General features: G+C 29.5%; 3 protein-coding genes across 4 annotated transcripts; all 3 read right to left on the bottom strand.

The window, feature by feature from the left end:
* Positions 1-280: 280 nt before the first annotated feature.
* On the bottom strand, positions 281-2528 carry LOC105248720 (nucleoside diphosphate-linked moiety X motif 19). Of its 2 annotated transcripts, XM_011253659.3 has the most exons (6): positions 2348-2528; positions 2117-2263; positions 1220-1553; positions 915-1147; positions 675-833; positions 281-592 (listed from the first exon to the last, which is right to left on the bottom strand). In XM_011253659.3, exons 2-6 carry the CDS (start codon positions 2189-2191, stop codon positions 299-301), a joined length of 1095 nt encoding a protein of 364 aa, XP_011251961.1. In that variant the 5' UTR covers positions 2192-2263; positions 2348-2528; the 3' UTR covers positions 281-298. The 2 variants fall into 2 exon arrangements, with proteins under 2 accessions (XP_011251961.1, XP_025263359.1); XM_025407574.1 differs by lacking the exon at positions 2348-2528 and having other exon boundaries at positions 2104-2224.
* Positions 2394-2941, bottom strand: LOC105248719 (succinate dehydrogenase assembly factor 3, mitochondrial). Its single transcript, XM_011253658.2, has 2 exons — positions 2739-2941; positions 2394-2610 (listed from the first exon to the last, which is right to left on the bottom strand). Exons 1-2 carry the CDS (start codon positions 2913-2915, stop codon positions 2428-2430), a joined length of 360 nt encoding a protein of 119 aa, XP_011251960.1. The 5' UTR covers positions 2916-2941; the 3' UTR covers positions 2394-2427.
* Positions 2942-3742: 801 nt separating this feature from the next.
* LOC105248721 (cysteine dioxygenase type 1) lies at positions 3743-9716 on the bottom strand. The gene is made up of 5 exons (XM_011253660.3): positions 9203-9716; positions 4939-5080; positions 4704-4818; positions 4247-4416; positions 3743-3937 (listed from the first exon to the last, which is right to left on the bottom strand). Exons 1-5 carry the CDS (start codon positions 9442-9444, stop codon positions 3902-3904), a joined length of 705 nt encoding a protein of 234 aa, XP_011251962.1. The 5' UTR covers positions 9445-9716; the 3' UTR covers positions 3743-3901.
* Positions 9717-14768: the final 5052 nt, after the last annotated feature.

Genomic DNA, 14768 nt, shown 5'->3' on the forward strand with positions numbered 1-14768 from the left:
AAAATATTCATTATACGTGTATATTTGTTTTGGAAAATTTAAATACTAATTTTATATACAGTTGGCGAAGGTTTAATTTAGGTTCATATGTATAGTTTGTTAATTTATTGTATATAAATATAACAATCTTATATATTTTACAAAAATATATAAATCATTTCTTCTATATTATATTTCAAGAATTTGTTTACACGCGTATAAAGTTATTTAATATCTAATTTTTCTACTTTATCAAGTTATTTAATATTTAACATGCAAAAAAATAATGTTGAAACAAAAGAATGTCTTATACTTTATTTTAGAGCTTATTTTTGGTAGTCTTTAATTGGGAAATATTTTTAATTCCAGCTTTTGAGTAACTAAGGCTTGAAAATTCCACACAATTATCTTTACCATGTGAATCAGTAAAGATTATTTTTATTTGTGTATCCCTATATTCTATTCTATTTTTTATTCGTGTCATCTCGCGATATTTGTGTATGGTGATATCTGACTTATCAATTTTTTGTTTGTGTAATAAATTAACTTCTTTTGGATACATCGTGTCTTCAGGCAAGAGACACACCTCACCATCTTTTAACTGTATACGTACCTATAATTATGAAATACAATATATTACATTAGATTATTTGCTTCGTATGAGTTTAATCAATAAAAGACTTTAGTTTATGTACCGGAAAATATAACTGCAATGCCTCTCTAATATTGCGTTGTTCCATCGTAAGATCTATCAGCTCATCTATACTTTTAATTTTAATGAACCTTGCAATTTCACATTGTTGTGGCAGTGGAAAGATACCATCCACTGACAACAAATCCTCTGGCCTTTCCCACTAAATTTGTTTCCAGTTATCAGTTTTCGTAACAGATATATATTTTATTGAAAACTGTATATATTGTCAAATATATCTTACTTTCAGATCTTCCATTTCAAGGGCTTCATATTCAGCATAAGGTATCGATGGCAGGCAGGCTAAATAAAGCATATTATTGAAGCGTTTAGGCATATCTGTAGGTGTCAACCAATTTCTCCATTCGCGCAATGCCCACAAATCTGGATAGCACTCCAACTTCTCGCAAAGAGCAAGGAAATCTGTGGCATTGTTATGCACCTTGGTTTGCCACATTTGCAATTCATCTTTCGGGACTAAAAATTACACAATTGACATTAATTGTAAGTATCCAATATGCAATATGTTTATTTTGTGCAATTTCTTACGCGACACGAATTTGGCCCAATTAGTAACTGTTCTGTCATTTTTATGTCTGCATATCAGTATTCCAGACTCCTCGAAGGTCTCGCGAATGGCCGTGATGCGTAACGAGATCTCTCTTGGCAGTTCGTTCTGTATCGATCGATAGATCTCTGGTCGCGTCGCAATCTTTGGCTCTAGAGACGCGAATCTGTCGTTGTTGACACCGAAGGCGGCGAAGATTTCGCGCCATTTCGGAGTAGAATCAACTGAATCTATGGCGCCACCCGGGAAGACGTACATCCCTGGCATGAAACTTGATTTTTGATGACGTTTCAACCATAGCAGTTTATAATTGCTCTGAAAAAAAAAATATATATATAAATCCTTCTGTACGTTTTTATATACGTCCATTTCGAAACATATGTCATTATATTCGCAAATATTGCCTATATTTCATTTTAATTAAAATATTATATATGAATAAAAAAAAATAAAAAAAAATATATATATATTTTAATTAACTTTTTTAATCAACATTTATTATCAACATTGATTAAAAAAGTGGATACAAGATGGATATTTTTTTTATACTGTGAATTTTTCTGCCGATATATATATTAATTATAATTAATATATATTATATATATATATATATATATATATATTAATATCAAAATTATATTTGAGGCAATAATTCGATATTAAATCGTTCCATCATGATTTTCTTATTCACGTCATCATAGCCGTATAAGTGTATAAGTTAGAAAGAGACAAACATATTTTTTTTCACTCTAATTGCACAAGTGCAGCAGTGCAGCTGAAAAGAACATATACCCATAGACCCATAGAATAATTGCAGATGAAAATTTCATCATGTAAATAGAATTTACATATTTACATACGTTACCCTGTACACTTACAACTGTAGACGATGCCGCGGGATTGCATTTTTGCGCTGCTAATATCAAACTTGCCGATTCATGCCAGAATTTCATCTTCAGGCTCTTTCCACGCGTGGTGGAAGTACACACTAATCAACACTACTACTTGGGACATTAGATTACCTACTATCAGTTTCAAATTATCTCAGTGAAATGGCTGAAATGCACTCGATGCACAATATTGAAAATAAATTAATTATGTTTATTTACATTTTACAAAAAATGCGACGATACAATTCTAAGAGTTCAAGTACCGCTCAACTTCCGTTCAAGATCTAGGTACACATTAATTATGTTTCATCTTTCGACTTGCCCCCCGTTTTCCCTGTGGCCGCGATCATCAATTCGTACAACTGACACACTTGCTCGTCCCGCAGCAACTCGAGGTCCTCCTCCTCCAGACACTTACCCAGCGGCTGTCCTGTGTGAGGGCCCCTTAAGCCCAGCTGTTCGGCGAGAGAGGCCGCGTAATCCTACGGGAGAGATTAATTATGTCCCGTGAAAATCGAGCGAGCGTCTCGAGGCCTTCGTTAACGATTCTCGTTCACTCCAACGTAAACATAACCTTCACAATCTCGATAATCGACGCGTTTCTACTCACGGTCCACTCGCGGAGGAAGGTAATCGCCTCGCTCTCGGAGCATTTCTTGTGCCTCTTAAACTCGTCGCGCACATAATTATTGCCCAGGGGCTGTATCTGGGCCGGTAAGCCCCGATGTAACCTCAAAATCGTCTTGTACAAAATCCTTACCCGCTGAACGTGTGTCCGTGAGGCCATCTGTGCGCGCCTTAAATTGGCAACACTGAAACGTCAGTCGTAACGCGCATACTTCCCTCGTATGAGGAATGCCAGTTTTTGAAAAGCCCACCTGTGCCGCTCGTTGTTTGCCAATTAATTTAGAATTTAATTTGTATTTTTAATTGTTTTGAGTTTAATTTGTTCGGGACTTTGTGTGATTATTTCCGGCGTTTCGTCTCGTGTATATCCTCGAGTATTAAATCTCGATGTGAATAATAACCTCGCGCAAACTTTTCGAGAAAACTTTGGCGCGACTCGATGGAAAACTTTTAGGATTCCGAAATTAATTTTCGAAATTAAACTTGAGAATTAAAAGTTTGTATTTTAGCCGTTGTTAGTCGCGTAAATTAAGCAGAAATCGTTGCGCGTATCCGAAAATTCATATATTATTATATCGTTGTGCGTATCCGAAAATTCATATATTATTTATAATTATTTAAATGGGGTTATAAATAAAATATAAAAGTGCAGTAAATTCTTATCATTATCATTAATAGCGAAGATTTGGAGATTTGTGTTCGATATCATCTAATAGAAGGTATTAATACATATATATATATGTATATATATATATATATATATATATATATATATGTATATGTATATATATATATATATATATTTTTTTTTTTCTTTTATAAATCTTTTTTTTGTTTGGTATTTATAATTTATTTACTTATGAATAACAATTGACAATTTATTTCTATATAACAGAGAGAAAGTACATAAAATTACTTTTATTTAAAAATATCTACATAAATATTTCTACAAGTAATTTTAAATATTTAAAAAGTATTATATAGAGAAAATATATGTATTATAACAGTTAATATCTATTTTAATTTTTGCAGAAATTAGGGAGCGCGAGTGCCATTACAAATTATTTCTGCATTTAACTAGAATATTACTGGCGTTTAATTGGCATATTGTTGATGGTATTTCTGCGTCCTTACATCACATTTAAACTAGTTATCCTCTGGAGATCTGGCGTCTTGAATTTCCTGTCAATTAAATTATATTTAAATTTTTGCTCGCATAAACATAAAAAAATACATTAATAAGGCAATCGTATTACTGTCATATTACTCATAAAAACAGGCTTGTAAAATTTAAAAACTGAAACAAAAAAAATAAAAAAGAAATAATTATTGTCATTATTTACATTTTCAAATCTTTGTCAATCATTTCCCATTATAAGTGGAAATTTAATTCGCAACAAGATATTCTTTGATCAGAAATTAAATGGACAAGTCGAGAATCGCAATGAATGAAGGAATGAAATTTTTGAACCACAGGTCTCAATTTCTTACCCGATTCCTTCGTTCTCCATACTTGGACCAGAACGTGACCTTACACGTAGACTTTTGTCCAGTCTGCTTGTTGAAAACCGAACATGTTGAGAACGGTGGCGAATATAAATGCAGAGAGACCGCGGGATTTATCGCGCTTGGATTTTCAACACGATGCAAACCTAACGAATCTTAAATAGAAATAAAAAGAAATAGATGACAAATTATTCAATATGTGTATAAAATTATATTATCCATATGTGTTTATATATAATTTCATTTATAAATTAAAATTCGCACTTAAAAATTTGTTTTGCAATTTCATTTTTGCAAAAGATTCAAGCTTGACATCTATGCAATGGGAGATAAGTTTTTATATAAAATTTGTTATATAAAAAAAATATTTTGCAGCAGCTTCTTATTTATTACGTAGTAAATATAAAATTTATTATTAATAGTTTAATTTAAAAAATCATACCATTGATATAACATATCTCGTTTGTATCAAGTGTGTTCCTCTCGAGTTCTTTGAGTTCTTCCATACCTTTCATACCTTCTTCCATTTCACACCTTTCGGGCCATGCGTATCTGGTCTAGCATTTTAATATCAATTTTATATTATATATTTTATTATTACAATATTTGAATAAATCTTTGAATATTTTGAATAGATTCAAAACACAAACATTATTAAAATAGAATCATTTTTATACCTCGCATAATTTTCCTTGCAGAACTTTCATCACGCAGTGCGCATTGGCATGATCATGTATAGCTGATCCATGACCTTCTCCCCAACACAACACCATCAGATTGAACCTACCGTTTCCTTCGTCAACTAGATTTCTTGTATATCTGCAAATGAAAGAATCATTATCTGGTATGTTGTTTCTCAATAATTATTTTGCATTTGATGTTATTGATTAGTTACAATTTTTTATTGAATTATTTGTTATTATCGATTTCGAAATCTTGATGCATACTTTCAATGCAACATATATTTAATAAGTTATTTTTATGTGCAAATTTTATATACAAATTTTACGTGTGCACACACATAAATATAAACAATAAATATACATAAATGCTCGACTTGAGAAAGGCAACAAATCTAATATTGTTGATCAATCTTAACTGATGTTACCTGTGTAGATTGTTAATTAATCTAATGGAACTTAGCAAATATTGTAAAATCTCTTGCATCAACTTTATTATTAATTGATATAGACTATAATCTGCAATCAAAAATTAATCTCCAATCAAAAATTAACTAGTCATGAAAAATTCCTTGTATTGATTTGTTGGAAGGTTTATTCGGAATTAATTATATATAATAAATCGGTTTACTCGGATTAAATTACATTTAAAAATTGACGGTATAAACAAAAGAGCGATTTTATACTAAATTAAGTATATTAATTAATTCAACAAAACAATTAAATTACGGCTCATTAAACTTTAAAAATATTTATTAATATATATATTTTATTATATATTTTATTTATATATTTTATTATATATTTTATTATATATTATAAATTTTATTATATATTTTATTTATTATTATATATTTAAAAAAATATTTATTACAATTTAAATGAAACTACTATTAAAATACAAAAAAATTTAGATAAATCAATAGTTTTAAAACTATACGAGAATTTAAATTGCAATATAATTGAGATTTTTAATATTTTTGGAGTGGATAAACAAAACTTGTTTTTTCAAATAAAAATACTATTTAAATTGAATTGTTCTGTCATATGCCTATGTGATGCAGCAGTATTAAATAAACAATTATTTATAATATGTATTTTGATAACAACGAATAACAACCGATTTATTATTTCAGAAGAAAAAATTATTTAGCATTAATATAAATCGAGTGTCATAAACAATTTATGAATCGGTGATTTGCAATTTTCGTGCAACAGAGCGAATATAACCGGGAATTTCGATGCTTTCCATAACTGCATATTTCATTCGTTTTTTTTTTCACGCATATCCTACCAATATACCGATTTCAATCTTTTTCCTGAATTACACAGAACGTGGAGAAGGGGAACATATGCATGAAAAGCATATAAGCGATTATCCAACGGTTAATTGTGTGTAAACATTTCTACATATCACTATTTTACTTTCATCTTAAAATCTTTTCAAATACAAAAACTTGAAAGATTATTTTTAGGAAAAAAATGTGAGATTTTTTGAAAAATAAATATTATTCTTTTTTATATAATTTTATAATTGTATTATTTATAAAACATTATTTTATATAAACTATTAGAATATTTTCAAAGTTTATCATTTAAAAATATCGGAATTAAAGATGATAGACGAATTATTGGAAAAATCTTGAGCGTGCTAAAAAGATTTGATCGTATTTTCTCTCGCGAAAATAAAATAAATTTTTAAAGCGGAAGGAATCTCTTTATTTTTCTAAAAATATATTTGTTTACTTTAAATGCACAATTAATTCTTTAATAAATTAATATATTTTAGTGATATTATTAATTAAATATGAAGTATATTATTAATGAAAAATTTTTCCATAATCATCATACAAATTGCATACGTTCATCTAATTTAGATCTTTATGAGAAAAGCATGGAATTATATGGTATTTCGTTGAAATACGATGTTAATATGTCGAGAGTGATCTTCATCTTTCTCTGTGAGAGGCTTTTCGTTAAAATAATCTCGGTAGAAGGAATATTTGCTGAGTTTAATGTGTGCCGCTCAGTTTACGTTCTACTTTGTATTGACAGCAAAACCGGTAAACGTGCGCTGTAGTTTCTGTACTTTCCCGAGTCACGTGGATCTCAATTACTGTACACTGCAATTCCACCTGTGTCCAAGGTGCTCGTTATCTCACGAACTCGTAAACTCATTTTCATTCCCAATTGCTATTGCTCTCCTAATCAAGAAGTCTATCAAAAGTGTCGATGCAAAGTTAGTGTAACATTGCCGACAATTAACGATACACCAAAATATTTATCATCTTTTCTTCTGTTATATATATTACATCATTTTACATATATATATAACAATAATGTACACGATAATATGCAAGATAATTTATATGTTAATATTAAATATTAAATAATAATTAAAAAGCGATAAAGAATTTTCTCTTAAATTTCTTATTAATAGATATTATTAATAGAATCTTATTAATAGTATTTTCTGAGCTCTAATGATTACGTACATTTTAATGCATACTTTATATGCATACTTTATATGAAAATGTGCGAAGTTTATCGCACCATTTGTTGGAATATATTCGTGATAATAACTAATAATTCTAGAATGTTCTCTCGCTCTTATCACATACATGAAGATATATCCACAGATTGCAATAAATAATCTTGTGTTATTAAAGTTACATAACGTATGATATATATGCTGTCATAAATAATAAATTTACTCATAATAAGAAAAACACGAAATTTTTCGTCACTTATCTGCGTATACTTTTAAATCTACTTTCATTAGTGAAATTGTAAAAAAGAATTACAAATTATTTATTTGTAAATATGTAACAAATTATTTTATTTATTCTGAAAATTTTCCATTTTATCAAATATTTTCTAACATATTTATCAGTCACACATTCAGCATTTCTTTGTACAAACAAAATTGTTTTTGCTTAAAATTACACGTTTCTTTGGATTATACTCTTTTGCGTATATTATATTACCTCTACATTATTTTTATGCCGATTATGCGATCGACAGAAAATTCTGCGATTGGGTAATCCAGTTTCATTAATGCGTCTCTAACATATATATATATATATATTTTTTTTTTTTTTAGTCTGATAGCATTAACTGATTATTCTACTTCTATCACAAATGTTAGTGGCATTGCGGGTCACTTCAGAACAAGATTACTGAATTTTTTCAAGACAGTGGAGTGGAGAGAGTAGAGCCACGCGAGAACAAGTAACGATAACCTATCCTGAACTTCGTGTTAATTACATTTCACAATTCCGCACGTATAGCGCGTGTTATATGCATTCTATTTACACATTTAAAACACAGATTGACGAAAATATTTACTCCTCTCGTCAATTATCAACGATCGTTGTCACTGACGTATTTCTCCGCTCGTTCAATGTCCCTAATTGATCATTACCGTTACGCCGATTTTGTTTACGGTAGTACCGTAATTGCCGATGTATAATTACGCTACTACTACTTAAGGACACATGTATTTTTCCGTATATATATTCTCTATATGTATAGTAATTTACATCGCGATGAAAATTTTATTTTTATCAAAAGTATAAACAACTTTATCTTTGATTATATATATATATATATATATATATATATATATATATATGTTCAAAAATTAAACTGCACCTTTTCTTCAAAATCGTACGTTCGATAAAGTTTATATATCTAATCAAAGATAAAATTGTTTATACTTTTGGCAAAAATAAAATTTTTATCACGATGTAAATTACTATATATGTAGAGAATATATAGACAAAAACATATGTCTTTAATATACGTATCCAAAATTATAAAAAAGATTTTAACTTACTTCGTATTGTCTTCGTATTTTCTATCTCGATTATAATTTAAAAAAATTTAAAAAAACTTTAATCGATTTTTAACGTGTAATTGTACAGTTTTTTTTTAAATGTATGACGTATACAGATTTTTTTTCAATTATATTCTCTTTTCTATATTTTAAACAATCAATAATCTAAATTATTTCCTGATAATATACATCATTAATAAAAAAATAAAAGATCAATTAAAAATAAAGGATCAATAAAAACAATCAATAAAAAAATGAAGCACATAATATGGAGATCTTTTATATAATCATAACAGTTATATAATTGCAAAATATAAAATATTTGTTGCATGAATAAATGATTAATATATTAAGAGAGAGCTACACACTTAAGATACATTTCGTTAAATATTAAGTAAACTTCGTAAATAAGTGTCACAATACCTATATCTATCAAACTTGGCAAACTTCTTCCACTCCACAGGATTGCTCTTGTAGCTCGTCATCAAGTCCTGAACGAGATCGATATTTACATGATCCGTTTGAAAAACTTCATGTAGTGCATCTATAAGCTCCCGGAGGGTGGAAACTTTTCCTCGTTGAAGTTTCTCCCTATTCTCAACTAGACACGATGATTTTCCACGTGGTACGTTGTACAATCTATCTTCCTCGTTACAAATCTCCATTTTTCAGCTACGAGATACAAATTGCACTTGGACGATTTTATTCAACTGGCAAAAGTTTCTTCTACGTTATTTCTACGAGTACGAGATACAAATTGCACTTGGGAATATTTAGTACCAAGTACATTAAATCGTGCCTCGTCCGACTCGGAGAATGCACTCGAAAGCGAAGGGAGGAAAGAGATTTATGTTGGGTCTGTAACCAAACGTCACGCACTAACTGTGAGATCGTACTAATTCCCGTGTCCAACTACCTCGCTGTCTTAACTCAGGCTTATAGCCGATACGTCTAGTGTCTTGTATTCAGTATAAGATAACCCCTACTCCAACCACAGTGGTACCAGATGGCATTATCATTTTGTGTGTTTTTTGCTTTTCACTTTTCGATCAAAATTTGATAAAAAAAATACTTGGAGTAGAATTTAATATTATGACTTTACGCGGCCTCTGGTTTTTATGTTAATCTCTAATTAATGACGAACATATGTTTATATAAGAATAATTTAATCAAATATTTTTTTGTTTTTTTTTTAATATTCTTTATAAATTTACAAACTTTAATAATAAGATGTTATATTTGTAATTTATAATATGTTACAAATATTACAAATATCATCTTTTTCAGAAAAATTAAAGTTAGAATAAAATTTAGAATAGAACTTAGAATAGAATTTAATATTATTATGACTTTACGTGGCCTCTGGTTTTTTATGTTAATCTCTAATTAATGACGAACATATGTTTATATAAGAATAATTTAATCAGATATTTTTTTGTTTTTTTTTAATATTCTTTACAAATTTACAAACTTTAATAATAAGATGTTATATTTGTAATTTATAATATGTTACAAATATCACCTTTTTCAGAAAAATAAAAGTTTTGTTTACGCAAATTACATTTCTCATGTTATATATCATATATATTATATTAATAAAAATTATAATTTTATTATTAATGAAATTAAAATTTTTATTATTTATATTTATAAGTCGAATAAATATCTCGATAGGTAAAATAAATATATTATACTTAGACATATATTTTTATCGAATATTTCAAATGATTTTGATTAAGATGATGTAAACGTAAACGTTTCTTTCGCTTTCGAATTCTGTGGTTATACGTGTTTCCCGACATATAAAGCACATACAAGTGTACATAATATGCGCATCTGAGAGTTCTTATCTTTTGACCCGCAGAAATGTTAAACATTTGCATCATGCTAGAATATTATGAAATTTAAAGTTTAAGAAAACATTGTAGTATCAATTTGGTAACGTTAACATTGCGCATAATACATGATTATCAATATTGAAATTATCTATTACGCGTGAAAATATTAACATCTTCATCTCTCTCTTCAGTCTTATTTAAATAAATATTTTAGAATTCTGAATTTATATATATTGTAACATTACGTGTAACATTTATTTATCTGACTATTAATCGTGAATCACTATTAAACACTTATCTTTTCGCATCTATTTGCTTCTCAAATTGGTAAATCCTTTTTGTCTTCGCTTTTGTTCGGCATGATTGGATGAATCATTGCACTTGCACAGCCTCGCTTACCAGGCTACCTGCCATAATGCAGCTGCAGCAAAGAATGCAATAAAAAACTAACAACAGAAAGTACGAGGATCTCGTGTTCTTGATGATGAGCGTATAAGGTTAAATATTCGAACTCGATTATTTGCAAAATCTTTTAAATAAATTGAATGCCTCATGAAATTCACGAAATTGCGAGGAAATTGCTATAAAAAAAGTATACAATTAAAATTTCTACCATCTTTATATAATTTAATCTACTCACGTGCAAGGCAAATTTTTGCAATAATAACATTTTGCCAGAGGTCGCTTGCATAATCTGTTTTTCATGCATCTGCATGGCGACAATTTACAAATGCAGCCAATATGTTGAATTAATATCGATTTTCTAACAATATTTTTACGCTCATTTTCGGGACTCGACCGAAAATTATTCGGCGACTTTTCTGTTTTACGATATCTAATTAATGTGAATTAAAAGAAAAAATATTCTAATAATACAGTGGTTTATGAGAAAAAAATCTAGATAAGAATAGGATAATTTAGGCAAGAAAACCACAAAAAGCATTGATGTCACATGCATAAAATTATTCTAAATATTAAGAGACAAACAAAATTAAGTCATGGATTGCAAAATATTAAATGAAATTACAAAATTCTCGCGCAAACGTTTCGATCTATTCCAGATCCTTCTCAATGTTAACAAAATACAAATATGAAAGGAGAACAAGTCGCTCGCAAATAATAATATCCGCAAATTCAAAATATAATACAAGGTCAGCAAATTATTGAGAACGGTCGGCGCAGATAACATAACTGTCAATATAATAAAAACAGCGGTTAGTACAACAATAATAGCAAAATTTTTAATTAAGAAAAATGAAATTATGACGTTCAGATAACGGAATACGGTCTTGGAAATGCCCGCAAGTCGGCATGTTACTCACCAGTAATACACAAAATGATCGTGGCTGTAAAAATAATTATTCCAAAGCCGAAAAATAATTATTTTTACAAAATAAGGCATTTGTCGTCATTACATAGAGTGTGGATTGTTTGCGGTATTTCTGCCCTCTCTTATACACACATACCATCTTTTCATACCACTCTTTTTCTACACAACCACAGTTGAGAAGGATCTGAAATAGATCGAAACGTTTGCGCGAGAATTTTGTAATTTCATTTAATATTTTGTAATCTATGACTTAATTTTGTTTGTCTCTTAATGTTTAGAATAATAATTTTATGCATATGACATCAATGCTTTGTGGTTTTCTTGCCTAAATTATCTTATCCTTATCTAATTAATGTGACATGGAAATAATTTCGTAAAGTTTTAACGTCCTCGTTTCAGAATATTTTCCAGTTACATACCCAATATTGGCTCTCCTTTTTTCCTCTCCTTCATCTTGATTAATCCGCGATCCGCAGCAGCACGGATTTCTCCAGCATCGTGAGCAGCATACAGACTCGCTCATCTTTTGCTGCAGTTCGTTCATCACATCTGAGAAGATATTCAGCCGCTGATAAGGTAGCTCCTCCCGTCGTTTCGGTTTCTCGTAACAGTAGCACTCTTGGATAGAATCTGACGGAAAATCTTCCAGATTTCTCGCGAAATATTGCCTGATTTCTCTCCTCGGCTTCCAACTAGTGACTCGGATTGTTGGATTCTCATTCGGTTTCCTGGCAATTCGTTCACGGTTATTACTGCGATTATTTCGACAGTCACAAACATCTAATGGCAACTCGCAACGCGAACATTTTTCGATCGGTGCTCTGCACGTGCATTTATCCTGATGATTATCACAGTACAAACAAATCATTGTCTTTTTGCAATTGCAGTTTGTTTCGACTAGGTGACAATTTACCGGAGCGAATGTAACGCAATAACATCGATCTCTTGATTTGTAACAGTTGAGGCAATTTATTGATGATCTATATCTGTTCGAATATTTCCAAATTATGAGAAAAAGATGTTTGAGAAAATATAGACTTATATACAGGATGTTTTTTAAAAAGTGCGAAAAATTTTAGATGATTCTTTGTTGAAAATTAAGAGGGGTTTTTCATATAAACATATACTCCTACATCCCTCCCTGTGAAGTTATACTTTTCCAAAAATAGAGGTAAAAATTAGGTTTTTATTTTTTAGGTTTTTAGATTTTTATTGTAATTTTGTTTTTGTTCCAATCTTCCCAACATTTACTCTAATTTTATTTTTATTTTAAAATTTAACTTCTTGTAATTCGAAACCTATATTATTTAGCATCATACTGTGCACGATAACGTATTTTATTTTTTTTTCTTGAAAACTATTGATTTTATGAAAAAAAAATAAAAGAAATAAACAAGTTTCTAAATAAATCAAACTTTTTAATCCATATTTTTAGATGATCATATTAAAATTCTAATAAAAAATTGAATAAGGGTTATTAGTTTCACCTCTTTATAATAATACGAGAGGCTGAAAAAATATTAATAAATAACCTTTTTACTAGTAGAAATTATCCACCTAATTCATTTCTTTAACTTGTTCCAAATTTGAGGAAAAAATAAAAACCTAATTTTTATCCCCATTTTTGGAGGAGTGTAACTCCACAGGATGTAGGAGTATATGTTTATATGAAAAACTCTCCTTAATTTTCGACAAAGAATCATCTCCTAAAATTTTTCGCATTTATTAAGAAACACCCTGTATATTGGAATTATCGTTTTAATTATTAAGTAATTGAAATTATTGTTTTAAATTATTTTTTAAATTTTCAAGTAAAATATTTTTTAAAATTTCTGAATAAATCTGAATAAATATTTCGATATTTATAATTATTTCTAATTTCACACAGTACCTCTCCGTAAGAAGATTCTACGTACCTGCATTTATCAATCCTTGAACAATTATTACGCATTGTACACCATTTACAATGGAGCGCAGTCCTTCTACATTCGTCCTTTATTCTATAACAATTCATGCACTTTTCCTTCAATTCGCAACAATTCACGCTGTAATGCGAATTTATATTCAACGGTGATATACTACGAAATTTAGGTTTATCAGTCTTTAAACAACTCTTCAGATATTGCGTTGGTGCGCAAGTGCATTGTGCTGTCGACAAATGACAATATGTGCAATAATTTTTTCTCTGTTCAGATTCATTGTTTTTAGAGAAACTATTTTCGAGAGTGTTTTTGCATTTTGCATATTTGGTAATCAAACATGGGCATTTATTCAGATTGGAAAATAATTCGCGTTTACAAGAGATAGACTCTGGCGATTCTTCTTCTGGTTTCTTCTGTGGACAGAGTATATCGATCGTTGTGCTTTTGGCAGTCGAGCATGAAGGGTCTTTCGGTTCAGAGGGTAAAATGCATTTACAAGGAATAGATTTTTGTGGCTCCTCTTTTAGCTCCTTTTGCGTACAGGCTACATAAGTTTCTCTTGTCCCATTCATCTCTTTTATAATTTTATTTTCATCAGTAATATCTTCTGGAATGTCTGCAGTATCTTTTGGAATGTCTTCAATACTTGTTTCCACTTCGGTAATTTTTATTTCAGGCGCAATTAATTCTTCTACTTTTATTTCTTTTGCAATTTCCGCAGGAATAGGTTCGTGCGGAACTATTTTTTCTTCTGGAATTTCTTCATGATCGACATGTTTATTTGTAGTAATAGGAATAAATTCTTTAAATTCTTGAGTTATTGTCTCTTTAGGATCAACTGTCGTTACTGTTGGTGGAACATGTGATTTTTTTGCTGCAATAATGCGCAATAATTTAGA

Source organism: Camponotus floridanus, unplaced genomic scaffold (genome assembly GCF_003227725.1).
Source record: "Camponotus floridanus strain SB8 unplaced genomic scaffold, Cflo_v7.5 scaffold18, whole genome shotgun sequence".
NCBI classification, from domain to species: domain Eukaryota; kingdom Metazoa; phylum Arthropoda; class Insecta; order Hymenoptera; family Formicidae; genus Camponotus; species Camponotus floridanus.

Bases quoted from the DNA above. Each gene is read 5' to 3' on its own strand.
- LOC105248720 (XM_011253659.3), bottom strand. From the start codon at position 2,191: ATGAAATTCTGGCATGAATCGGCAAGTTTGATATTAGCAGCGCAAAAA. The intron at 1,148-1,219 runs GTAAGAAATTGC...TGTAATTTTTAG, and splicing joins TTGGGCCAAATTCGTGTCGC to TCCCGAAAGATGAATTGCAA. The intron at 593-674 runs GTACATAAACTA...TCATAATTATAG, and splicing joins CATTGCAGTTATATTTTCCG to GTACGTATACAGTTAAAAGA.
- LOC105248719 (XM_011253658.2), bottom strand. From the start codon at position 2,915: ATGGCCTCACGGACACACGTTCAGCGGGTAAGGATTTTGTACAAGACG. The intron at 2,611-2,738 runs GTGAGTAGAAAC...TCTCTCCCGTAG, and splicing joins CCTTCCTCCGCGAGTGGACC to GATTACGCGGCCTCTCTCGC.
- LOC105248721 (XM_011253660.3), bottom strand. From the start codon at position 9,444: ATGGAGATTTGTAACGAGGAAGATAGATTGTACAACGTACCACGTGGA. The intron at 4,417-4,703 runs GTATGATTTTTT...TTTCTATTTAAG, and splicing joins CGAGATATGTTATATCAATG to ATTCGTTAGGTTTGCATCGT. The intron at 3,938-4,246 runs GTAAGAAATTGA...TTTAATTGACAG, and splicing joins ATGGAGAACGAAGGAATCGG to GAAATTCAAGACGCCAGATC.